Raw genomic sequence first — 27131 nt, 5'->3', positions numbered from 1 at the left:
GGCGGCCTTAAGGTCGTCCTTTGAGGCGGCTGCTTTAAGTTTGCAGGCCTCAGTTTGCGGCTCCTATGTGGCCAGGGCGTGCCTGACTTTGGTGCAGCGGGGCTTCCCCCTCGGATCATTCCTTGAGGGCTGATTGGCCGGCCCTGGAATCGGGCTTGGCCTATTTGGCAGACTTGCTGTATGATGTCTTGAGGGCCTCAGCTAAAGGCATGGCTCAGACAATCTCTGCGCGGCGGTGGCTTTGGCTGAAGCATTGGTCTGCTGACCACGCCTCTAAATCCCGCCTAGCGAAATTGCCTTTTAAAGGCAAGCTGCTCTTTGGGGTCGAGCTGGACAAAATCGTGACCGATCTCGGCACGTCTAAGGGCAAGAAGAGGTCAGGGCTCGGGCTAGTACTCATCCCGGTACCTCCAGAGGATGGTTTCAGGAAGCCCGTCGGTACCGCCCGGGCAGGTCGGGCTCTTCTGCCTCCTCTTCCTTCAAGAGGAACTTCTCCCCCAAGCAGCATTCCTTTCGCAGAGACCGCCGTCCTGGAGGTGCTCCCTCCGGTCCTCCCCCGGGGTCTTGGTCCACACCCCAGTGCAGATTGGAGGACGGCTGTCCTCGTTTCTGGGCGAGTGGACCACAATAACTTCAGACGCTTGGGTGCAGGAAGTCATCAAAGACGGCTACAAGCTAGAGTTCTGCCGACCCTTAAGAGACGGGTTTGTACTCTCTCCCTGCAAGTCTCCGGTCAAAGCTGTGGCAGTGCAGCAGACCTTGGACAATCTGATCCGCCTGGGTGCGGTCGTTCCGGTGCCAGAAAATCAGCTTGGCAAGGGACGTTACTCCATTTACTTTGTGGTACCAAAGAAAGGAGGTTCTGTACGGCCTATCCTCGACCTCAAAGGGGTCAATCGGGCCTTGAAAGTTCGGCACTTTCGCATGGAGACTCTCCGCTCTGTTATAGCGGCAGTGAAGGCAGGGGAGTACCTGGCATCCTTCGACATCAAGGAAGCGTACTTGCATATTCCCATCTGGCCTCCCCATCAACGCTTTCTGCGTTTTGCAGTCCTGGGCCGACACTTCCAGTTCAGAGCCCTCCCGTTCGGGTTGGCTACTGCTCCGCGGACCTTCTCCAAAGTAATGGTGGTCATCGCGGCCTTCCTGAGGAAGGAAGGAGTACAAGTCCATCCTTATCTGGACGACTGGTTGATCCGAGCCCCCTCTTATGCAGAGTGCGGCAAAGCTGTGAACCGGGTGGTTGCTCTTTCAGCTCCCTGGGGTGGATCATCAACTGGGAGAAAAGCCAGCTGCGCCCGACTCAGTCCCTGGAGTATCTGGGAGTTCGATTCGACACCCAAGTGGGCAGAGTGTTCCTGCCAGACAATCGGATTGTCAAACTTCAGGCTCAGGTGGACCAGTTCCTAGTAGCCTCTCCTCTTCGGGCTTGGGAATATGTGCAGCTGTTGGGCTCTATGACGGCCACGATGGAAGTAGTGCCCTGGGCCAGGGCTCATATGAGACCACTACAACACGCTCTGCTGCAGCGCTGGACTCCGATGTCGGAGGATTATGCTGTGCGCATTCCCTTGGACCAGCAGTGCGCAAGGCGCTGAGCTGGTGGATGCAGACAGACAAGTTGTCTGCGGGAATGCCTCTGGTGACCCCGGAGTGGATTGTTGTCACGACGGACGCCTCTTTGTCGGGCTGGGGAGCCCACTGCTTGTGAAGGACAGCGCAGGGGCTCTGGTCTCCTGCAGAGGCAAAGTGGTCTATCAACCTCCTGGAACTCAGAGCCATTCGGTTGGCGCTTTTGGAGTTCATCCCGGTACTGGCGTTGAAGCCAGTACGGGTCCTGTCGGACAATGCCACGGCTGTGGCCTATGTCAACCGCCAGGGAGGTACCAAGAGCGCGCCTCTAGCCAAGGAGGCTATGAGTCTATGCCAGTGGGCGGAAGCGAACCTGGAACAGCTGTCAGCGGCCACATTGCCGGAGTCATGAATGTCAAGGCGGACTTTCTCAGTCGCCATACCTTGGAGCCCGGAGAGTGGCAGCTATCTGCTCAGGCGTTCTTGGACATCACGAAGCGCTGGGGCCAGCCGAGCCTAGATCTGATGGCGTCATTGGCCAATTGCCAAGTGCCGCGCTTTTTCAGCAGAGGACGGGACCCTCGATCCCTGGGAGTAGATGCTCTTCTCCAACAGTGGCCGACACAAGAGCTTCTCTATGTTTTCCCGCCCTGGCCCATGCTGGGCAGGGTGCTAGACCGGGTGGCAAAGCATCCAGGCCGGATAATCCTGGTGGGTCCGGATTGGCCCTGACGTCCCTGGTATGCGGACTTGATCAGGCTATCAGTCGACGATCCTCTGCGGCTGCCAGTGGAGCAGGGCCTGTTGCATCAGGGTCCCGTGGTGATGGAGGATCCCCTCCCCCTTTGGTCTTACGGCCTGGCTATTGAGCGGCAGCGTCTGAGGAAGAAGGGCTTCTCAGACAAGGTCATCGCCACTATGCTGAGAGCGAGGAAGCGCTCTACTTCTACTGCTTACGCCAGGGTTTGGCCGTACCTTTGCAGCGTGGTGTGAAGCAGGCTCATTTTCTTCCATTCACTGCTCCAATTTCTTCAGTGTTGGCATTCCTGCAAGAAGGTCTGGAGAAAGGCCTGTCGCTCAGTTCCCTTAAAATCCAGGTAGCGGCCCTGGCTTGCTTCAGGGGCCGCCTGAAGGGTGCTTCCCTGGCTTCGCAGCCAGATGTGGTGCGTTTTCTCAAGGGAGTTAATCACCTGCGCCCTCCTCTGCACTCAGTGGTGCCTGCGTGGAATCTCAATCTGGTGCTAAGAGCATTACAGAAGCCGCCTTTGAACCCTTGTCGAGGGCATCTCTGAAAGACCTGACGTTGAAAGCAGTCTTTTTGGTGGCTATCACTTCAGCCAGAAGAGTTTCCGACTCCAGGCGCTCTCATGTCGAGAGCCTTTTCTGCAGTTCACTGAGGCAGGAGTGACTATTCGCACAGTGCCTTCCTTCCTGCCCAAGATTGTTTCTCGCTTCCATGTGAATCAGCAGCTCTGTCTCCCTTCCTTTCGTAGGGAGGACTACCCAGAGGAATACTCTGCTCTTAAATATCTGGATGTGAGACGAGTCATCATCAGATACTTGGAAGTGACCAATGATTCCGGAAATCGGATCATCTGTTTGTCCTGTTTGCAGGTCCTCGTAAGGGTCTGCAGGCTGCTAAGCCTACAGTGGCAAGATGGGTCAAGGAAGCCATTGCAGCGGCTTATGTGGCCGCGGGGAAGGTGCCGCCTATCCAGCTGAAGGCTCACTCCACTAGAGCTCAGGCGGCCTCGATGGCAGAGGCCGGGTCCGTCTCCTTGGAAGAGATATGCAAGGCGGCAACTTGGGCATCGGCCCATACATTCTCCAAGCATTACCGCTTGACTGTGGCGGCACGGGCGGAGGCCCGGTTTGGAGCTTCAGTGTTGAGGTCAGGGATTTCAATGTCCCGCCCTGGGTGAGTACTGCTTCGGTACATCCCACCAGTCTATGGATTGATCAGCTTGATGATATGGAAGGTAAAATTATGTATCATACCTGATAATTTTCTTTCCATTAATCATAGCTGATCAATCCATAGCCCCTCCCAGATATCTGTACTGTTTATATTCTGGTTGAATTTTAGGTTCAAGTTTAGTCTTCAGTTACTTCAGGAGGACTTCGTGTTCAAGTTTTTTCACTTGGATTCTTCAAGAGTTGAGACGAGTTTGTGTTACAGTGAGCTGCTGCATTCCTCTCCCCTCCGTTTTACGGGCTGGATTGAGACTTAAATTCTGCCGGCACTCCCTCCCGCTTCGTGCGGCTGTAGGGCAGCTTTGTACCCCTCCCACTTCGGCGGTGTTAGGGTCAGTCAGCTCCTCCCGCGGTTGCGGTTGCAGGATAAGCCAGATCCCCCCGCATCGGCGGGGTGGTGTCCCTCCCCCGCTCCGCGGGGATGAGCTGGACGGATTCCCCTCCCCCACTTGTGTGGGGATGAGCTGGGTTACTTCCCCTCCCACGTTTCGGCGGTGGTGAGCTGGGCAGAGTGTCCCTTTGTGGGTGTAATTCTCTAAGTGCTGAGTCCTGCGGATGGAGCTTTGATATCGACATACTGAGGAGTTTCCGGCAGCACATGACCACATATAGGGAGGCAAAAGTTTGCTCTCTATCTCCACCTGCTGGTAGATGGACACAACCCACCAGTCTATGGATTGATCAGCTATGATTAATGGAAAGAAAATTATCAGGTATGATACATAATTTTACCTTATTAGCTATCATTAGCAGATCGATTGCCCGATATAGCGTGTTTATCTGAGTGGAGAGTGGCAGATCGACTTGGGTACAAGGCGGGGCGAAAAGGAAAGCCTGACTTGAAAGCGTTCGCTTATCAGCCAGTGTCGGTGCCGGAGCAGACACCCAATAAAATGGCGATGCAACACGTGGACCAGCTGCAGTCGGCGGCAACGGAGATTTCACTGCTGGCAGATGAGGATGCTCGCCTGGCGGGACGCAGTGAGTTGCGGGGATCGATAGAGGAGCTGAAAGTAGCCATGCTCTCCCTTAAACAAGAACTGTATCAAGACGTAAGTAACTTCCGCAAAGTAGTAGAAGATATGGACCAGAAATTGAATGACTTTGAAGAAAAGGTAGTAGATTATGATGGCGAGTTAGAGGCTCTGCATAATAAATATTCAGACCTGGAGAAAAAACAGGAGGAACTTTTACTAAAACTAGAGGACGGGGAAAACAGAGTGCGGGGTCCCCGAAACAGGTTTGGATGGCACAGCGCAGACATTTATGAGGAATATCTGCCATCAGTTCCTCTTGGTGGCCACCCCGGAGTGTGCTGTGCCCGAGATCGAATTTAAGCGAGTTCATCAGGTTCTTGGGCTTAGGATGAGTGAGAAGCCCAGATATCTCATGGCATGCTTTCTGCATTTTCCCTTAAAGGAGCAAATATTGCAAGCTATGAGGAAAGTGGTCCATATCATCTCGGAAGGCTGCAAGGTAGAAATCTTTTCAGATATGTCTGCACTAACTCTGAGGAAACAGCGAGAATTTCGAAACATAACGAGATGCCTGATCTCATGTGATATGAGATATAGGTGGCATTATCCATTTGGCCTCTCCTTTACCCTTCGTAGTGTTTTGCATAAGGTCACCACGCCAGCAGAAGCCCGAAGTTTGCTAAGGGAAGCTAAATTATTGTTGATCACGGAGGAGGGTGTCTCGGGGGCTTCCCGGGACTCTCGCCCCACTCAAAGCACTTGGCGCTGGTCGCGGGGACCTCAGAGGGGGAGAAGACTTCAGTGCAGTTCTGATGGCGCTTCTGCTGCCCCTGATCGACCAGGATCAGGCATTCTTATATACTTTCTTGTTATTCAGTATATAATGTTCTGAGGGTTGTGTGTGATGACCAGTTTGCATACCACTTAGTTATTATGTTGTGAAGAAACAGGGGATTTATGTCTGTGACTTCTTATGGAATGTATGGCATATTTATTCCCTAGTGCATTTCTCTTATTTGGCCAGCAGATGGTGACTGTCTTTTGTTTGTGAAATTGTTACAGAACTGACAGTTTCCTTTTCCTCGCCTAAGTTGTGAGGTAATATTTTACTCTCAGATAGGGAGAGAGAAGGATCTCTTCACTGAGGCCCAGTGAACACTTATATATTATAACCTGTAAGCAGCTATATTTCCTGACCGCCCCAGGTACTACCCAGGTAGTAAATAAATATTTAGATAGTTTTATAATTGATACATATTCAGTTACCTATTGCCTATTACTTTACCATCTGTTTTATATGGTTCACTGTTCAGTTTCCTGATGATAAACCTTATTAGTTTATTAACTCTGCTGTCTTGGACTGACTAAGAATCCTTGTGGTTTGTGTTTTGGTCTGTGGGTGCTTTCTGGGAACTGTGGGATCCCTGAGATTGTGGGCCCCAGTGTCCTAGAAATCACTAGGGAATAACTTGAGAATGGGAGACTAGCCCAGAGGCAAGTGGGACCCAGCAGGCGGGTGAAAAGGTATGCCATTATAGAGCATGTGACCAGGTGATAGCAGACATGAACATTTCTGGGACAGACCCTTTAGGTGGCTGCAGAGTGGGCTCTAGGCCTTTCATGACAGTTGTGTTAGAGCATTTATTACTAGTTATCACTTGCAGTGGACCAATCGATTCTACAAGGTGGGGTGATACTCCCTGGAGTTTGGTGGGAAGGGGAGTCTGGTGGATGCCCATTGGATGGGATTGACTTCCTCTTTGAGCCCATATATAGATGGGTTATCTCTTGGCTTAGGGATGGGGATTTTCAGGGGGAAGGGTGTCTTATTCTGTGTTGTGAGTGGAAAGAGGAAAGGGTTTATGTTCTATTACATATGCTAGAGGGGCACTATTATGCTTTGGGTTCTTGTATTATCATCTTTCAAAGTGTTCTGTAAATGGGTTTGTCAAAACTTACTTTGTTTGCTTTGAATGTGAGAGGTCTTAGTGTTCCGTGTAAGCGTCAATTCCTATTTAAGGAAGCTGACAGATTGAGGAACTGAGTTCGATTCCCACTTCAGGCACAGGCAGCTCCTTGTGACTCTGGGCAAGTCACTTAACCCTCCATTGCCCCATGTAAGCCGCATTGAGCCTGCCATGAGTGGGAAAGTGTGGGGTACAAATGTAATTAAAAAAATTGCGGGGAGGGGTGGGTTTTATATAAGAGACTCAGCTTAAGCCCTCCCATGAACATTTGATTAAACATAAAAAATGCCCCCACATTTCTCTGGCCTCTAATAAAAGGGGTACCAAAACCAATGGGGTGGGAATTTTCTTTGCGCATTCCATTACTCCTCAAGTTCACGATATTATTTGAGATAAGCTAGGGTTCATTTTAATTTTGAAAGTCACTATTAACCAAAATATGTATACTTTGGTCAATATTTATGTGCACATTACTGACCAAAAAGGCTTTTTTGAGGGATTAGATTGTTTACAACGGATAACGCAGAGGGTCACCTTATGGGTGGGGTGGGGGGGGACGGGATTTTAATTCGACTTTTGATGCTCAGCTTGATAACTCCTCCAGTGGGGCCCATTATGGACAGGCAGATAGAAAGCATCTGAGAGCCTTTTATTTATTTATTTTTTTGAAGTGTGGGACCTCCTTGACCCATGGAGACATTGGCACCCTACCGACTGGGATTATACATGTTACTTGGTGGTTCACGATTTGTACTCCTGAATAGACTTTTGGGGAGTGAGCCGTGAGCTGCTTACCCGGGTGGATGCAGTGACTATTGAGCAGAATATAGTCTGACCATACTCTGGTTTGTTTGGCGTTGTGTAATGATTCTTCTTGCTATGGAAGGCAATTCTGGTGGTTTCCAAATGGGTTGCTTCTGGATCAGAGGAGTGTGACTATATTGTAGGGGCGGTGCGGGAATATCTACAATTTAATGCTGGGCCGGAGGTTTTGCCCTGACCCTTTGGGAGGGTCTTAAGGCAGTTGTACAAGGTAAGGGTATCTCACTTAACTCTTACAGACGTAAAGAGCATGATGGCGAGCGGGAGCGATTGAGACATCAACTTTCTGCACTGAACATCTTACAAATGTATAGAACGTGGTAAAGTTGGTAACATGGAATGTTGGAGGAATTAATTCTCCAGTTAAAAGAACAAAAAGTTGGCTCAACACATTAGACAACATACTGGTATACATGGTTTGACCCTGGGGGCGGAGACTTATAAGATAATGTTGTTTGCGGACGACATTTTGCTTACATTAACCCGCTCTCAGGAATCACTACCAGGGGTAATGAAAAGTTTAGAAGAGTATGGGAGGCTATCGGGATTCCGGGTGAACATGGACAAATCAGAGATAATGGGGGTGGGCCTACCCGAGGAGCTGGAGTAGTCGCTGCGACAGAGGTATTCGTTCCACTGGGTTACTCGATCACTGCGATATTTGGGGATCAATCTTACAGCTAAAATAGCAGATCTCTATGAGGCAAATTTTCCTTACAAAATTCGAGAATTGTTCCAGGAATTAGAGAGGTGGGAAGGGCTGGAGCTATCATGGCTGGGATGGATATCAGCGGTAAAGATGATGGTCCTGCCAAAGATTCTATATTTATTTTTGGCATTGCCCCTGCCGATCCCCAAACAATTCTTTCGCCGCTTACATCGCAAAGTATTTGCTTACATATGGCAACATAAACCACCTAGAGTAAGGGCAGCTATCATGTTCCAACCTAAAGACAAGGGGGGCATGGGGGTACCCAATTTCCTCCAATATTATCAAGCTGCACAATTACGTGTGCTGATGGCATGGGGTTCCAACATTGTAAAGCCCTGGATACAAATTGAGAAGCATTGGTTGGGTATGGAGAACTTAGACCCTATATTATGGGCCCCGCAGAGACAATTATTAACATGTATAGGATGGGAGCCCCCCGCAGTACGTTTTCCCTTACAAACTTGGAGTACCCTGCGACAGAAGTTCCTTCCAGGCAGGAAACACTTTAGGCGCATGAAGATACAGACAGCAATGGGATGTCCTACAGGGGCAGCAGACAATGTGTTTCGAATATGGAAACAAAAGGGGTTGGTAGCTTTAAACCAAATATGGGCAGACGGGAGTATGATACCATTCGCAGAATTGCAAGAAGAATTTGATTTGCCAGGGTCACACCTTTATCACTATACTAGAATCTGGGATTATGTAAATAGGAGGGCTAAAAGGGAGCTGACCATAGAGGATACTGCCTTAGAGATGGCTTTGGGAGGAGGATGTCAAAGAGGGTGTATATCTCGACTATATAGAGCGTTGGGATCATACTATAATCCACTAGTATATTACACCCAAAGGTGGGAAAAAGCTTTAAAGATAAGCTATGATACCAAAAAGTGGGATAAGGCACTGATGCATATGCTACGAGTTTCCATCTCTAGTTCCCTAGTGGAAAGTGGATATAAAATGTTGTATCAATGGTATATGACTCCTCACAAAATAGCAAAAATGTATAAGAAAGGCAACGGGTGGTGCTGGAGGGGGTGTAAGGAGAAGGGTGATATGACTCACATATGGTGGACATGCCCCAAGGCACAGGAGTATTGGTTGGAGCTAATTCAGACGCTAGGAAAAATCATAGGGAAACCATATGACTTTAAGGCTGAGACGTGCCTATTACATTTTCAACCGGCAGCCATTCCATCGACAGCACATCAGCTGGCCTCGGTGTGGCTGGTCGCAGGGAAGATTGCATTGGCGTCGGCGTGGAAGCAACCCACGATGCCACCAGTGATAAAGGTGATACACAAGATGGATTATCTCTATCAAATGTCTAAAATAACTGCAATAAAGGCAGGACGGATTACACAATTCTATAAACAATGGGACAAGTATACAGCATGGAGACTGGCAGCTGGCGTGGATTTGGACGCACCCAAACTTATATTAACTCCTTAATATGGAACTAGGACAAAGCAGCACCATGTAGACATAACGGTCATTATCAATATTATGTGTTGGGGGGGGGGGGGAGGGAGTAGAGGATTGAACACGCAGGAAATTGGTTCAAATGTTGGTATTAGCATCTGTTCTATGTATGTTAAAAAAGTAATAAAAATACTTTAAAAAAAAAAAAAGAACAAAAAGTTTACAACACCTACAGAGACACAAAGTCGATATCGCCGTACTACAAGAAACTCACCTTAGTCAAGCGGAGCACGTTAAGCTGAAAACGTGGTGGGTGGGGGAGTGAGTGGCAGCGGTGGCAGCCCAAGGGAAAAAAGGAGGGGTAGCAGTGTTATTTCATAAGGGGGTGGCAGCAGCAATCAGGCCCATGTCTATAGACCCAGGGGGTAGATATGTATTGGTAGAAATGGAAAATAAAGGTAAAAAAATGTACTCTGTAATATATATGCGCCTAACCAGTATGATAAGAAGTTTTATCAGGAAGTGATAGGTCACCTAATTGGTCACTCAGGGGCTCCGGTGGTGGTGGGAGGAGATTTCAACACGGTATGGGACCCCCAAATGGATTGTTTGCAAGGGGTCCAGCGGGATCTGGGGGCTTCAAATAGAGGCCTGAAAAGGATGGGGAGCTTTTTAGATTTAGTTGACATGTGGCATATATTACACCCCACGGAAAGAGACTACATGCACCTCTCCCGGGCCCACTCCACCTAGGCACGAATTGATTACATCTTAGCTTTAAGGGAATTGTTTGGTAAAATACTTAAGGTGGAAATTGGGCCTTATACAATTTCAGATTATGCCTGGGTGAGCATGGATTGGGAAGTGGGCCCAAAGACTCATAAGAATAGGCTTTGGAGGTTTCCGATTGAACTGTATGGGGATATGGGCTTTAGGGAGAAGCTTGTGGCGTTCTGGCGAGACTATGCGGTCTTGAATGAGGGGCATATAGATAATCCAATATTGTACTGGGATGCCGCGAAAGCGGTACTTCGTGGCGAAGTCATTAGTTATACACACTTTGTTCGTTCAGCATGGAATAGAGAGATATTGAGATTGAGTTCCCAAGTGTGCAAGGCTCATAAGCTCTTTGGGCAGACGCATAAGGAGGTACATAAATCCCGTTTAATGGAGTTGCAGGTGGTGCTCAACGAGCTTTTACAACAAAGAGCCACCAAATCTCTAGCCTATTATAAATATAAGTTATATAAGCACGGAAATAAAACGGGTCGTTTATTGGCCCGACTGGTGCGGCCCAAGGTGGGAGGAGGAAGGGTACTACAGCTGAGCGATGGTCATGGGGAAATGGTACGTGCGTATGAGGCCATCTGTGGGGTTTTCTATAAATTTTACAGTCAACTGTATGAAAAGCCCCTGGATCAGGGACTCTTGGGGGACCCTTTATCTGAACCTTAACTTACCCTCCTTGAAACAGGTGGATGTGGAAAACCTAAATCGGCTGGCACAGGAGGATGAGGTGGCCTTGGTGATAGAGAGGAGCCCGTTGCTTAAAGTCCCAGGCCCGGATGGATTATGGATGGAGTTTTATAAAGTGATGGGGGAGGATATCGTACCAACTCTGACTAGATAACTCAATAAGGTGGTTCACATGGAGGAATTGCCATCTAATTTGTCTCTGGCGCAAATTGTAGTATTGCCAAAACCAGGTAAAGATCCAACGAAGCCAGAATCCTATCGTCCTATTTCGTTGTTAAACGTGGAGGCGAAAATATTGGCTAAGATCAAGGCCAGTCGTATGGCGGGTGTATTACCGGGGCTAGTGCATGAGGCGCAAGTGGGGTTCGTGGAGGGGAGAACGGTAGCAAAGAATCTCAGGAAGATTTTGACAGCACTGGAGATTAGGAGAAGAAGAGAGACGCCATCTTTACTTATAAGTTTTGACGCTGAAAAGGCATTTGACAAGGTCCATTGGGACTTTTTGTTCACAACTCTGGAGGCATACGGCTTCACGGGACGGTTCTTGTCAGCAGTTCGGGCCCTCTATCATTCTCCTCAGGCCAGGGTCTCGGTAAATGGTATAGTGTCGCAGATTTTCTCCATACTTCGGGGAAAGAGACAATGATGTCCGCTGTCCCCTCTACTATTTGTACTATCATTAGACCCACTTATTCGGGATATCATAAATAATTCTTCGGTTAAGGGGGATGAGGTTGGGTCCATCTCAATTTAGTATAGTGACCTTTGCTGACAACCTTCTTCTGCAGCTGACTGATCCGTGAGCTTCCTTTGAGGCCCTAATGGAAATTTTGAAGGAATATGGCGATTTTGCAGGATTGCATCTAAATTTGACTAAATCGGAAGCACTGGCATCCTCCTCAGAAGTGAAAAGAATGATAGGTCTGGACTTCCCTCTGAGTTGGGCCGAGGGCTTATTCAAGTATTTAGGCATTTGGTTGACCTTGGATCTGAAGTTATTATATGCTGTTAACGTTACGGCTCTCATATGTGAAACAAAGAAGCAGTTGGAGAAATGGGGAGCCCTCCCACTGTCGTTGCGGGATAGGGTGAATCTGGTGCAGATGATCATATTTCCTCGCTGGCTATACTTGCTGCAGTCATTGCCGCTCCACTTGCTACAGAAAGATCTGAAAAGCTTAAATGGGACTTTCAGCAAGTTCTGTTGGGTAAAGAAGAAGTCTAAATTGAGGTATTAATTTATGTTGGGAGGCTGGAAACAAGGAGGTCTTGGGCTGCCGGATTTGTCTTTGTACAACCAAGCTTGTTTGCTATGTCATCTAGGAGACTGGCTTAATCAAACTAGTGTTTATACTCCGATAGACATGGAACGGGGGTATTTTGCTCCCTTCTAATTCTTCTCGTTGTTACACCAGGCGCGTAGGCAGCTCCCGTGCTATCTCAGGAATAGTGTGCTACTTAATCCATTACGGGAGGTATGGAGGGGGCTGGTGAAGGCGTTGTGGGGGAGCCCCACAATGTCGGACCAGCTGACTCTCCGGGGGAATCCAGCCTTTGAACGAGATCAGGACAACCCGGTATTCCTGACATGGGAGCGGCTGGGAATTGCAAAGATCGAACATTTGCTAGGGGTGGACGGGAACTTAATAGGATATGAGGAGCTGCAAACTCGGATAGGGACGTTTTGGGGGGATCGGTTCACGTATGCCAAAATTAAACATTACATCTCAACATTGGACCCTTCTATGCTGAGGCTACATTTGGGAAGTAGCCTGAGATTTTTTTCAGGAAATAGAGGCCACAGGAATGTCAATGTCAGCACTCCACAAAGCATTAGTTCGACGGAGACCCCCCAAAAGCTATGTTGATATCAAAAGAAGGTGGGAACAAGAATCGGGGGGCCCCCCTAACGGGATGGGATGTTGGGTGTACGCTGCAGGGAATTCCAACCCTTAGTTCTGACGAGAGGCTCTGGGAATGTGGATATCGGGTAATTATGCGGGCATATATATTGGGGCAGCAACTAGCTCATGTTGACTTCTTGCAGGGGGCTACCTGTGTTAAGTGTGGTAATTTCCCTCATACACTTTTTCATGCTTTTTGGGACTCCCCAGGAGTGAAGGCTTTTTGGGGGGAGATTAGTAGGTTTATGACTCAATTGTTGGGGACCCCTGTGACGGGAACCTGGGACCACTTTGTACTGGACACGCAAGGAGCCTTTTATGCTCAATCTGTGGGCGCTCGACTCTTGAGTCGTAAGATGAGCCTGGTGGCTCGGAAAAGCATCTTACAATACTGGACAGTGCCAGAGCCACCCGCTTATTGGCACTGGAGGAATCAGGTACATTTGCTGGCCTCAAGGGAGGCAAGAGGGTCCCCGAAGCGTTTGGCGCGTTTCACACAGATTTGGGGCCCTTATTTGTGGGTGCTGAGTATCAGCGGGCATAGTCTGCTTCTTAATAAGATGTAATCTTAGTGAGAGCCTCCATGAGCACTCTTGAGGCAAGTATAGCTCCACCAGGGGACATCCCTCGGGGGGGGGGGGGGGGGGAGGGTATTCGGGGATTATCAAAGTATGAGTCCTATGGAATATGAGGTGGGGGGGGAATTTAGAAGATGGATAGTGGTGGTGAGATATATGACTGTTGGGGGAGGGGAGGGGCAAAATGGGGGGAGGGGGGGAACTGATGATGGAAGAATTATTTCAAAACTCTCTTCCTTTCTTGTTGTTTGCAGTTTGCAATGTTGTATATTTCATGCAATGGTTATATCTGATGTATTGCTCCATCAATAAAAAATGTTGAAACATAAAAAAGATAAGATGTTTGATATTTATATCATCTGTCACATTGAATGTCAACCAATTTGTTGTTAAGAATTTACTACTTTCTAGTGGGATTTGTTTGCTTGTGATCTTTAAGTCTCTCCCCATATGCTTTATGACGAAGACCACTGACTGTTTTAGTAGCTGCCCTCTGGACCGACTCCATACTATTTATATAATTTTGAAGATGTGGTCTCTAGACTTGTACACAGAATTCTAAATGAGGTTTCGCCAGAGTCTTATACAGGAGCATTATCAACTCCTTTTTTTTTTCTACTGGCCATTCGTCTTCCTTTGTACCCAAGCATCTTTCTAGCTTTCATCATCACCTTTTGTACCTGTTTGGCCACCTTGATCAGCTTCTACATATTTCTCCCCTTCACCTTTGAGTCTCACAGTGCTGATTTTGCACTTCTTCCTATCACTAACATGTCTAAAAACTCTATTGGCTCCCCCCTTTTACCATTTGGTTATTTTTTCTTCCATCTGCATCTTTGCTTTCCTGACTACTCTACCAGCTTCTCTTAGCTTTTCCAAGATATTGTTGCCTATTTTCCTCTTTCTGCAGTCTCTTGTAGTTTATAAAGGCTAATCTCTTTTTCCTTACCTTTTCAAGCTACTACATTTGAGAACCATAGCGGCCTCCTTTTCCTCTATTTTTATTTACTTTCCTTACGAAAAGTATTGTTGCCCTTACAATTGCTCCTTTCAGTTTTGCCCACTGTTTTCCAGTTTCTTCCAGATGTTCCCATCCAGACAATTCCTTGAGGTAATCCCCCAACTGAAAAAGTTAGTTTTTTGAAGGCTAAAAGAGGATATGAAGAAAAACTTGCCATGGAGACAAAAATTAATAGTAACACTTTTTTCAGGTATATCAGAATTAGGAAGCCTGCAAGGGAACCTGTGAACAGTTAGATCAGGAAGGAGCAGACCATAGCGGAGAGATTGAATGAATTCTTTGCTTCTATCTTTACAGAAGAAGATGTAACAGATCGACCAGTACCGGAAATGGTTTTTAGGAGCGACAATGTGGAGGAACTGAAAGAAATCTTGGTCAACTTGGAAGATGTATTGAAAAACATGAAATTGCTGATCTGTTGCTAGTGAGCTGTTACCTGTCATTAAAATCGTCCGTAGTACCTGAAGAGTGGCCAATGTGATGCTGATTTTTAAAAGAATTCCAGGGGTGATCTGGGAAATTACAGATCAGTAAGCCTGACTTCAGTGCCGGGCAAAATAGTAGAAACTATTATAAAGAATAAAATTACAGAACATGTAGACAAACATGGTTTAATGGGACAGAGTCAGCATGGGTTCAGCCAAGGGAGGTCTTGCCTCACCAATTTGCTTCATTTCTTTGAAGGCATGAATAAACATGTGGATAAAGGCGAGCCAGTTGATGTAGTTTATCTAGATTTTCAGAAAGCTTTTGACAAAGTATCTCATGAGAGACTCCTTACAAAATGAAGGAGTCATGGGATAGGAGAGAATGTTCTGTTGATTAATGGTTATTGAACAGAAAACAGAGGGTAGAGTTAAATGGCCTTTTTTCTGAATGGAGGAGGGTGAATAGTGGAGTGCCACAGGGATCTGTACTGGGACCGGTGTTGTTTAACATATTTATAAATGATCTGGAAATCGGTATGATGAGTGAGGTGATTAAATTTGAAGATGAAACAAAACTATTCAAAATTGTTCAAATGCATGCGGATTATGAGAAATTATAAGAAGACCTTGGGACGCTCGAAGACTAGGCATCCAAATGGTAGATAAAACTTAATGTAGACAAATGCAAAGTGATGCATATTGGGAAGAATAATCCGAATCATAGTTATCTGATGCTAGGGTTGTGTGGGTCAGAACCGAACTCCCACCGTTTTGAGGGGCCTCCCACACTTCTACCCCAGCAGTGTCTGCTGGAGTGCTCCCAGCCCTGGATTGTGACTCAGTACCCTCACACAAATAAATATCACCACTTACTTAGAGATGAAATAAAAAGAAAGATTTATTCAGGAATAAGAGAAAGTCCAACTGCTGCTCAGCAGCGCAAGCTTAGATGCAAGTCTGAAATAAAGAAGAGGAACAGTTAGAGAGGCCAGCCAGTCAGCTTCCTGACATGGAGGAAGTAGTCTGCCTCCCCATATCTTAGTTTTACCTTCTTTTATTTATTTAATACATTTGTATCCCGCACTTTCCCACTAAAAGCAGGTTCAATGCGGCTTACATAGTATTAGGTTATACAGAATTTTGTTAGATAAGGTAAGAAATTAAATATAACATAGGAATAGCGTGGATGGGTCGGTAGATATAGGCGATAGGGGGGTAGTGATAGAATGGATGGGTTGGTAGGGATGGGTGATGTGGGAGATTGGTCTGGGTCAATGTCGTTGTCGTTTTATACACTTTGTCTCAATACATATAAAGAAGGAAATCATGTACCCTCCCAGAACATGTTACCTTATTAATGTGTCACCAATTATTTCTCACCTAATCGTTAAGTCCACCCATATTCTAGAATATTCTGTCCCACTGTGGTTCTGATCCAACCTGGGGTAACAGTCTGCCTTGGCTCTTGGCTCCCAGAGTCCGAGGTATGTACAAGGGAATAAAACACAATACCAAATATACAAGCAAGTGTGCTAAAGCTTTAGGGAAGAAGTCTAGCAGCCTTGCTTCAGAGTCCGAGGTATGTACGAGGGAATAAAACACAACACCAAATATACGAGCAAGTGTGCTAAAGTCTTAGGGAAGAAGTCTAGCAGCCTTGCTTGATGTACTTCTGAATTCTCCTTTCAGCTCCAGCTTTCTATTAGAAATAATCAGCATGGCAGCACATTCTATTACTTGATCACAAATTTGGTAAACAATGTGCTCCTTTTCCTTTCTTACACATTGCAACATTTACAGTGCACCTTATTTTCTTTGGCTTGGCTATACACACATTTCTTGGCTTATGCTTTGTAGTCTCAAGGTCCTATATAGTACATTTAGTTTCAGCAGTTACAGATAACAGATAATATTCACAGCTTGTTCCATCCAAGGTTACACCTTTCATCATCAGAAGAGCCTAATGATTCTTCTTTATGTGACTGAAACAAACTCTCCACTTCTCCTTGGTCCCCTACTGGATCCCTTCCACACTTCTACAATATGGATATCTCAATCAATATCTGGTATATTAAAATCACCTATTAATAGTACTTCACAATTCACAGCTATATTTTGAATGTCTTCAATTAAATCTCTGTCCATTTCTTTTGTCTGTGAAGGAGGCCTGTATATCACACCAATGTAAATACATTTGCCATTCCCTCTTTCCAGGTTGACCTACAGTGCTTCTTCCTTACCTGTAGGTCCTGCAGTTGTGTAGCCTTATCTTTAACATATAATGCCACTCCCTTTCCCTTTCTTCCTACCCTGTCTTTCTTGAACAGATTATAGCCCGGTATAAGTATATCCCAGTCATGTCTCTCCATGAACCATGCTTCTGTTATTGCCACTAAATCCAAATCAGCCCCTTCTATCACAGCCTCAAGATCTAAAACCTTATTTCCCATACTTCAGGTATTAGTATACAGTGCTCTCCAAATGTTGCCCCTTTTTCCCATTTGTGTAGAGGTATTGAATTCTTCACTTAGCTGAGGACTTATACTTACCTGGGGGCTTTGGTCACTATGCCCCAACTATTCTAGTTTAAAGCCCTCTTCAGTGGGTTAGCCAGTCTGCTGCTGAAGATACTTCTTCCCTTCTTTGATAGATGGACACCATCTCTGCTCAACAGCCCATGGAAAAGCATTCCATGGTCCAATAAGCCAAAATGCTTTTGACAACACCATCTGCACAGTCACATATTCATCTTTAGACGTCTTCTCTGCCTTGGCCTTTACCCTCAACAGGGAAGATTTACAACACTGCCTGTGCACCACCTGTCCGCTTTAACCTCTGAGCCATGAAGTCACTTTTGATATGATCTGAGGAGTACCTAGGAGTGTCAACATGGATGAGCACATAGCAATCACATCACTGTTAGTTCTTCTTGCTGCATTCTCACAGCCTGGTATTTCTTGTAAGAAAGGAAGGAGCTTATCATCTTCCTCAGCAGCTTCATGTTCAGTGTCATCTCCTTGTCCATTTTCATCTTCAGAAAATAACTTTCTCCATAATCTTACTAGGATTGATGGTTCAATTTCATCCCATGATTGCTGAGTAATCCAGTAAATTACATCTTTAATGTTCACTTTCTTTAGCATTTCTAACGTTCTTTTTCCGTCATCCAATGCATAAACAAGCGTTGTTAGAATCTTAAGGCGATATTTTTTCTTTAATGTTTCAAGTATGCCCTGGTCAATTGGCTGACACAATGATGTGACATTGGGAGGAAGAAAAATCACTCTAATTTCAGCACTTCTCAGTTTGTCCTTGTCAGGATAAGATGGTGCTGTAAATGTTAAGGAAGAAACAGGAATTAGTGAATAAAATTTATTGTGACCAAGAATCTTGTTGAGCAATGTTGCCTTTTGACTGAATGCGACACCGAGAAAGACATTTGAACGACGATGCTGTCACATCAGCGGAGCGATACTCTACTGTACTCTAATATAAACTGGCAGTGGCATGCTGAAAATTTAGGCGCTCATTTACACCAGCCATGGACTGGTCATGAATGTGGGTCAAAATTATTCACTAAAGGAACCTCTTTATGAAACTCAACCCTATCTAGATTAAAATTATTAACAGAGGAAAACTTTTGTTGACTAATCTCATAAAGAATCTTTATTTCACAAAAATCGTTCACTTCTATTACCTTATTAAATACTTCAGACTATTATATATTCTTTTTTAACACTCTTTAAAAAAATTTTTAGTTTGTGTTCAGCAATAAATGTGCTCAGTGTGCTTTAATTGTAAAAGAACACCCCGTTTTCCATCATAGCACATTCTTTACTATAGCAATCTGTTTTATAAATAGACACTTGATAAATTTATCCTCTTTAAAAGTCCATTGTTTTTCCATCTTCCAAGTTCAAGAATTGTTATAAACTATCTCATACTGAACTGGATCACGGGCGTGCCCAAAATATCACTTGTATTTAAGATTCCTTTTAAGTTCTGACTGGGGTCTCAGTTTTGCTGTATGCCAGCTTCTTCAGGGAATATCCATATTTCTGCATGTAAGCAAAAATACATATTATTACATATCACAGTCCTTATGAATATCAACATTTCCACTTTCTTTGATCAGTGTTACTACCAACTCTCACCAATCTAACCAACTTTAGATGCTCAGCCTCTTTTTCATATGGGGCTCCATACCCCGTTGGCCAATTTAAACTGAAAGACCAATCAAGTGATCTCACTTTTTCCTAAGCAAATGCTATTCCATTTTATTTCTTTATTGAAGCCAAGTGGGGGCAACAGTCTGCTGCTAAAAAATATATCGCTGTTCTTTCCTCAATAATATATGCGAAACATCACCACCTTTCCGCTGCTGGATTTGATCCAGTACCACAAAACGCAAATCATGCACTCTGTGTTGAGCCTTTACCCAGTGCTCCACAAGCAGTGCTTCTCTTTTGCAATCTCAAATTGCTCAGATGTTCTTCAATTCTAATCTTGATTTTCTGTTTAGTTTGGCCAGTATATATAATACAGTCCACATGGGCATTTAATACAGTAAATTACCTGTGCTGTGTGTTACAATGTCATTTGTCCCAGAAAATATTTTTTAATGTATGAGGGATTTGTACTCTTTCCCACACATAAGGACAATATATACAGTTATTACATTGTGTATGTCCAACAGAGCCCTCATCACTATCATGTTGTATTATTTCTGGCAGAACTGATCGTACTAAATAATTGCCTAAATTTTTCCCTCTTCAAAAAGCAAATCTTAAAGGTTGTTGCAATACAGGAAAATATTTGAACATGTGCCAGTGCCTCTGAATGGCCTTCCTAATTTGCATTGTCTGTGGAGAATATGGTTAAACACACACCACTGAGGAATCCTCCAAAGCTATTGAAGGAACCAGTGGGCATTCAGTTCCCTTTTATATGCTTTCTTAATGACTGGTTTTGTATGTCCCTGTGCTGGAAAACAACTAGTCATGTTCAATGCTTGATTCTTAAAGTCTTGTCTTGTTGAACACAACCTCCATGACCAAAGAATTGTCCAACTGGAATATTACTGCGGAGGTGTTGAGAATGCAAACTACAGTAATGAAAGGAGGAAAGTAGTGAAAGGAGGAAGACTAAAAAGGGAATTGTGAGACTGAAAGATGCTGCGAACCGCTATGTAGATAATGATGTAGAAAAAGCAAATGTGCTAAATAGATACTTTTGTTCTGTTTTCACAGAAGAAACTCCTGGAGAAGGACCGTGATTGACTGGCAAAAACACAAATGAGAATGGAGTGTATAGAGCACCGTTCACTGAAGAGAGTGTGTATGAACAACTTGAAAATCTAAAGGTGGACAAAGCCGTGAGACCGGACGGGATCCACCCCAGGATATTGAGGGAGCTCAAAGAGGTTCTGGCGGGTCCTCTTAAAGATTTGTTTAATAAATCCTTGGAGACGGGAGAGGTTCCATGGGATTGGAGAACGGCGGACGTAGTCCCTCTTCACAAAAGTGGTGATAGGGAAGAAGCTGGAAACTATAGGCCGGTAAGCCTCACTTCGGTTATTGGAAAAGTGTAATGGAAGTGATGCTGAAGGAAAGGATAGTGAATTTCCTGGAAGCCAATAAGTTGCAAGATACAAAACAACATGCTTTTACCAAAGGTAAATCGTGCCAAACGAATCTCATTGAATTCTTTGACTGGGTGACTGGAGAATTGAATCGGGGACGTGCTATAGACGTAATCTACTTAGATTTCAGCAAAGCTTTTGACACGGTTCCCCACAGGAGGCTCTTTAATAAACTTGACAGGTTGAAGATAGGACCCAAAGTGGTGAACTGGATTAGGAACTGGTTGACGGGCAGATGCCAGAAGGTGGTGGTTAATGGAATTTGTTCGGATGAGGGAAAGGTGAGTAGTGGAGTGCCTCAGGGATCAGTGCTGGGGCTGATTCTGTTCAATATATTTGTGAGTGACATTGCTGAAGGGTTAGAAGGTAAAGTTTGCCTTTTTTGCGGATGTTACTAAGATTTGTAACAGAGTGGACACCCGGGAGGGAGTGGAAAAAATGAAAAAGGATCTGCAGAAGCTAGAAGAATGGTCTACGGTTTGGCAATTAAAATTCAATGCGAAGAAATGCAAAGTGATGCACTTAGGGAGTAGAAATCCACGGGAGACGTATGTGTTAGGCGGGGAGAGGGATCTTGGGGTGATAGTATCTGAGGATCTGAAGGCGACGAAACAGTGTGACAAGGCGGTGGCTGTAGCTAGAAGGTTGATAGGCTGTATAGAGAGAGGTCTGACCAGCAGAAGAAAAGAGGTTTTAATGCCCCTGTATAAGTCGTTGGTGAGGCCCCACCTGGAGTTATTGTGTTCACTTTTGGAGGCCGTATCTTGCAAAGGATGTAAAAAAGAATTGAAGCGTTGCAAAGAAAAGCTACGAGAATAGTATGGGATTTGCGTTACAAGACGTATGAACAAAGACTTGCTGACCTGAACATGTATACCCTGGAGGAAAGGAGAAACAGGGGTGATATGATACAGACGTTCAAATATTTGAAAGGTATTAATCTGCAAACGAACCTTTTCCGTAGATGAGAAGGTGGTAGAACTAGAGGACATGAAATGAGATTGAAGGGGGGCAGACTCAAGAAAAATGTCAGGACGTACTTTTTCACAGAGAGTGGTGGATACTTGGAATGCCCTCCCACGGGAGGTGGTGGAGATGAAAACGGTAATGGAAAACAGTAACGGAATTCAAACATGCGTGGGATAAACATAAAGGAATCCTGTTCCGAAGGAATGGATCCTCAGAAGCTTAGCTGAGATTGAGTGGCAGAGCTGGTGGTTGGGAGGCGGGGCTAGTGCTGGGCAGACTTCTATGGTCTGTGCCCTGAAAATGGCAGATACAAATCAAGCTAAGGTATACACAAAAAGTAGCACATATGAGTTTATCTTTTTGGGCAGACTGGATGGACCATGCAGGTCTTTTTCTGCCGTCATCTACTATGTTACTATAATATGTGTGTTTCTATCTGTAGCTTTGCAATATATGGATGTTTGCATTTGACCCTCTTCCAACATAATACTAACATCCAAAAAATGAATCATATGACTTCTATTCTGCTGTAAACTGTATATTGACATCCAGGGAGTTGACCCATTTTGAAAATATTTTTATTCTATCTAAATCCCCCTTCCAAACAAAAATTAGTCTATGAATCTCTTTCATATGAGAACATCAACAAACTCAGTATTATATATAAATTTTCTCAAATTGAGCCATATATAAACAAGCAATGGAGGGGAGTAACTGTTGCCTCATCTTGGTTCCCTTTATCTGAAGGAAATATTTGTCTGAAAATGGAAAATAATTTCTTTGTAACACTATCCCTGCAATGGCTTGTAAAAAGGAGATCCTTTCCTCAGAGTAGTGTTCCATTTCTAACACCTGACGCACCGAATATCTAACCCTATCTTGAGGTATGTTTGTGTATAAGGCTGTCGCATCTGTAGTAACTAACATCAAGTTGTCATCACTTCTAAACCATTGATTCAATTTGTTGATTAGAGTCCCTCACATAAGACTTGACATGAGGGACTAAAGGTTATAGAAAAATAAGTGTCAAGACGTTAATGTGGGTACCTAAATGCTGTAAGAGAAGTTGACTGTGTAAGTTATGAGCACTAGGTGGTAGCTCCACCCATGTCATGGCTCCCTAGCATTTACACACTACGCCATTTATGGGTGCCCTTACAGAATAGCGCTTAGTTGCATTGCAGCCTCTTATGCTCACAAAATGTGTATAAATTTGGCTGCCAAGTTCTAGAATTGCCCTTCACATGCATAAAAACTGCTTTTTTGAGGAGGAAGGACTGGAGGCCCGAAGTTATATGTAGAATAGGGAAATTCCTTTGCTGTGCATACAATGTGCATAATTGAGGCCACTGAAATAGCAGGCCTAACTTGTGCCGGTATTTGCCACTGAATGCTGGTGCTGCACATACAGTAGATTGAGTAGTGCTATTTAAATTGATAGTGCAACTGAATATAAAGGTTTCCCTTTTACCCAGGTAACTCATTTATCTAGGGAAAGAACTTGAAAATTGTCTTAATAAAAGTAACTTGTTTAAGAGGTATATCAAGTGCCTCTAAATAAATAAACATGAGACTTGAACTCATTTTAGAATATTAATTTTAGTAGCAAATTTTCTTCAATATTCCCCAAAACATTTGAAATCACTACTGTGTGGTTCTGTTTTTTGCTCTTTTATAGGCTATGATCTCTCAAAGAAAGAAGGGCTGCAGAAGATGCTGGATGAGTTTAACTCTGTGGTGGGGCTTCATTACCTGAAGGCCGTCCACCTAAACGATTCCAAAGGTGAGCTCCAGCTGTCAGAGGGCTTCCTTTACAACCACCGGGGGGGGGGGGGGAGGCTGAAAAAGCAGAACACTGCTCTGCTTACCCGTGCTGGTAAAAATGCTCAGCTTCCATGTGCTTATGAATTCTTGGGGATATGGAGAGTAGTTTTATCCATGTCTAGTTCAGTTACCAGAGGAAGTTCAGAATTATACAGTCATATGATAAAGCAGTGCAATGCTAAACTTTTAAAAGATATTGCAGAGCAGATAGTACTTAAGATGATATAAACCTGTGAATCCTAATGCCTCATTAAATAGGCAGTTCCACTTAAAAGCAGATTGAGAAGGCAAGAATGCGTCTGTTCCTAACCTCTTTAGTATAAATGCTTGCGAGTACCGTGTAAGCTACACGTACTGTTTTAGGATCTTGCCAGGTACTTGTGACCTGGATTGGCCACTGTTGGAAACAGGATGCTGGGCTTGATGGACCTTTGGTCTTTCCCAGTATGGCAACACTTATGTACTTATGTACATGTATAAATTGTGACCGTGCCCACACTCTGCCCAGACTCCTCTCCAGAACACACCTGCACTAAGTCATGTAAAAGTTCAAGCCCTCTTGGCACTTATGTACTTTTACATTTGTAACCTTTGGGATAATTATATAAAGGCCCTTTTACATGTGAAAAAAAGTTCATAAGATTAACCCCTTAGTGCACAGACAGGATGGGCAGTGGTGGAGAATACTAGCGTGCAAACCAGAAGCAGTGCCATGGATCAAGGTTTACAGCATCAGTCGTGACCCGTTGTGACCATGTTTACTTTAAAATCATTTGATTACTCGCTTCACCCTATAGAGCTCAAGGTGAGATAAAATTATTCCCACTGTAATAACCTCCACTTATACCTATTTTAAAATACACACCAAAAAAAACGGGGTCAGTATTCAGCCCCCAGTGGTAAGTGGTTTGTAAGCCACTTCCAGCCGCGGGCTAAACTATCTCTGTATATTTAGTGCCAGGGCACTCGTGGCTTCCGGCATTGAATATCTGATATTCAGACCACTGTCCAGTTACCTTGCTGCATAAAGTTAGGACAGCTCTTTATGTGGTTATTTAGCTGCTTACTGGACCAAAAATAGCCATTAACCGGCCTCTTCCTGTCTGGTTAGGGAATGGCCAGTGGTGATATTCAATAGCACTAACCCTTTAAGTGCCGCTGAATATCAGGTGCCGGTTTGCTCAGTGGGATTTAGCTGAGCAAGAGCCTTACCTGCCTGGTTAAATGCTTTTGAATATTGACCCCCATTTTTTCAACTATTTCTTGAAGGTCCCATAACAACCTGCAAAGAGGTGGGAAAATGTGGGATACAAATGCAATAAATAAATAAACTCAGTTAACGTAATTCTAAAGGGTGTACCAGCAGTTCCACCCCCTCCCCCCTTGTTACTGCCATCATATTCTCTGTAGTGTTTTTTTTTATTACTCACCAAATGAAGGAGCTTTGGGCTGCCACCTGGACAGACATGAAAACATTGGCCGAGGACACATCGGCTTGGAGGGCTTCCGACACATCATGAATGAGCCACATTTTAATGACATTCCCATGATTCTTGAGACCCCTTACAGGTGAGTTGTTTCAGAACAATCCTTTTAATACATTTTCTCTCCAGGGTTGTTTCTCGTTTTTCTTGTCAGCCTTGGGAGACAGGAGATCCTGAAACCATAGCCACAGTGTGCTTCAAAAAAATGTAGATTTTCCTTATAGTTCAGTGCTAGATGAGGCATGAAGAGGAGTGACACAGGGCTTTGAAACAAAGGACTTGGCAGATTTAAAAAAAAAAAAATTTTTTTTAAAGGCTCTCAGGTTCTGATGCATAAAACTGCTACAGGCAGCAGCATGCGGTTAACGAGTGGTTTATGCGAGCGCTAGACAACAAACTATACAGAAATGGGTTTGGCAGTGGGAATTATCTGTACTGTGGTGCTGGGCCAAGCTGTGAGTGCTCTTTCATCCTCTTTTTATCTGGTACATGAATTATTTCAATAAAAATGATGCTGCTATTGCTGCTAAAGATAGTAAAAACCCCAGAAAGGGTAACAACTGGAGCCAAAGTCTGTGGGTGGTTTTGGAAGCAGAAGGAAGCCCGTGCAAGCCCCTAAGTTCTTCTGGTTGTGAGAAACGAATGTGCATGTGTCAGAGCAGACCCAAAAGTGAAAGGACACATTGGCGCCTGTTTCCTGCATTTAAATATAAACTTTCTAAACTAAAAAAAAAAATGGAAACCTATTTTTAAAGGTGCAGAAAACAGATACCAATGTGTGCGTCAGAACATGCACCAGTGATAAAGGTATTTCATGAACTGGTAGTCGGCACCTCTTCCTCCTCCCATGGCGTTTTGGGCATGTGCTGAAGAGCTGTGTTTGGGGCGCGACTCTTGAGCGCATGTGCCAGGCATCACCCTCCCCCTAACTTCTAAACAACTCCCTAATACTCAATGCTATGAGCACTCCTATATCTGCATCTCATTAGCGTTGAGCATTAGGGAGTTGTTCAGATGAGCTGGAGCCTGAGACACAAGCAGATTGTAACATTCGTAACAGGCTTTGCTGATTGAATTTGTGAAGCATGATTGCTTTATACAGGGTATTGTCCAGAATTAAAGCTGCTTTTTGAATTTGTCCAGCCCAATCCATGGTGACCCCAGGGAAGAAATAGAGTTGCTTTACACATTCTGTAAAGGCGAAGGTGACACTTAGAAGTGATGACATAAATGAGACTGACCACCTTATCTCAGAAATCCACTTCTTCATCCGTTTGTGAGTAAGCGAAGGATGGTTGCTAGAGAAGAGTCTTCAGTGCCGGTGTGGAAACTTTCCATCTGGCTGGAGTTACAACATTTGCTTATTTTTATTTGTATTAGTTTATAATTTTTTCCCATCAATTGTTTTGCTTATAGCTGTATTTGCCAATTCTTGTCTTTTTCAATAAAGATTATAAATAAATAAACAGCAGGACTTCTTGAAAACATAAGTGATCTCAGACATAAGGATAGACTTAGTGGGTCAGGCCCTAAATAAAGCTTAATTAATCAAGGCTGTACTGTGGAGTGATCGGGCACATGGCCCGATGGTGAGCACAACAGATGAGGAGAGCAGGGATTAATTTACGACTTTGAAGGCAGTAGCTGTTCAATTCCATGAACAAAATAACAGCTATGATGATAATACCCTCCAGCTGCCGCATTTGTATCTAGAAGTAACCTAGTCCAGGTATGCAACTGCTAAAGAGGGAAGTGACATCCATTTTCAGACCTCCCATAGGAGAGTACTAATTGCAAATTGACTTGCAAATGGTGCCACAGTTTGCAGCAGAATCTGTTGTGGATTAGAGCAAACTAAATCTATATACAACCTCCACAAGTTTAATGAGGCCAAGCTTTAGAAGTGTGTGTGTTTTTGTTGGGGGGTGGAGGGAAGATTTTAGAAAGGAGGTAAAAGGTGGAGTTCTGTGACAATCACCCAACTTAAAACACAAGCTAATTAGAAGTAAGCTCCCAACACAGACTCGAAAAGAATGGCACACATCCTTGCAATATATCCAACTGCAAACAATGTCAAAACATTTTGCAGGATCCCCACGGTCATTCACAAAGGAAAAATATTCAACATTAAGGAATCTTTCACGTGCTCATCTTCCAATGTGGTGTATATATCGTAAAAAATGCAACGAAGGCTGCTACATTGGGGAAACTAGTCAGATGCTAAAGAAGAGATTTAATTTACATAGACACCATATGAAAAATGCCAGTACCAATAAAGATGTCATGCCTGTGGGGCAGCACTTTACAAAACCAGAACACTGTACCAGTGACTTCATGGTAAGAATCTTAAAAGGGAACTT

The 27131-nt window shown here is 44.5% G+C and overlaps 1 protein-coding gene across 8 annotated transcripts in view; it reads left to right on the top strand.

Annotated features, from left to right (window-relative positions):
• The window catches only part of LOC115474957 (probable endonuclease 4), a 99156-nt gene extending 72927 nt beyond the window's left edge, over positions 1–26229 (top strand). For all 8 annotated transcript variants that reach the window (XM_030210697.1, XM_030210734.1, XM_030210729.1 and 5 more), the window contains 3 exons: positions 23142–23246; positions 24727–24856; positions 25915–26229. In XM_030210697.1, the coding sequence (XP_030066557.1) occupies positions 23142–23246; positions 24727–24856; positions 25915–25987 (308 nt within the window). In that variant the 3' untranslated portion in view covers positions 25988–26229. The remainder of the gene's footprint in view (positions 1–23141; positions 23247–24726; positions 24857–25914) is intronic.
• The last annotated feature ends 902 nt before the right edge of the window (positions 26230–27131 follow it).

This window comes from Microcaecilia unicolor, chromosome 1 (genome assembly GCF_901765095.1).
Source record: "Microcaecilia unicolor chromosome 1, aMicUni1.1, whole genome shotgun sequence".
NCBI lineage: Eukaryota > Metazoa > Chordata > Amphibia > Gymnophiona > Siphonopidae > Microcaecilia > Microcaecilia unicolor.
Note: the sequence above shows the minus strand (reverse complement) of the source record. Positions and strands in the feature narration are given on the sequence as shown.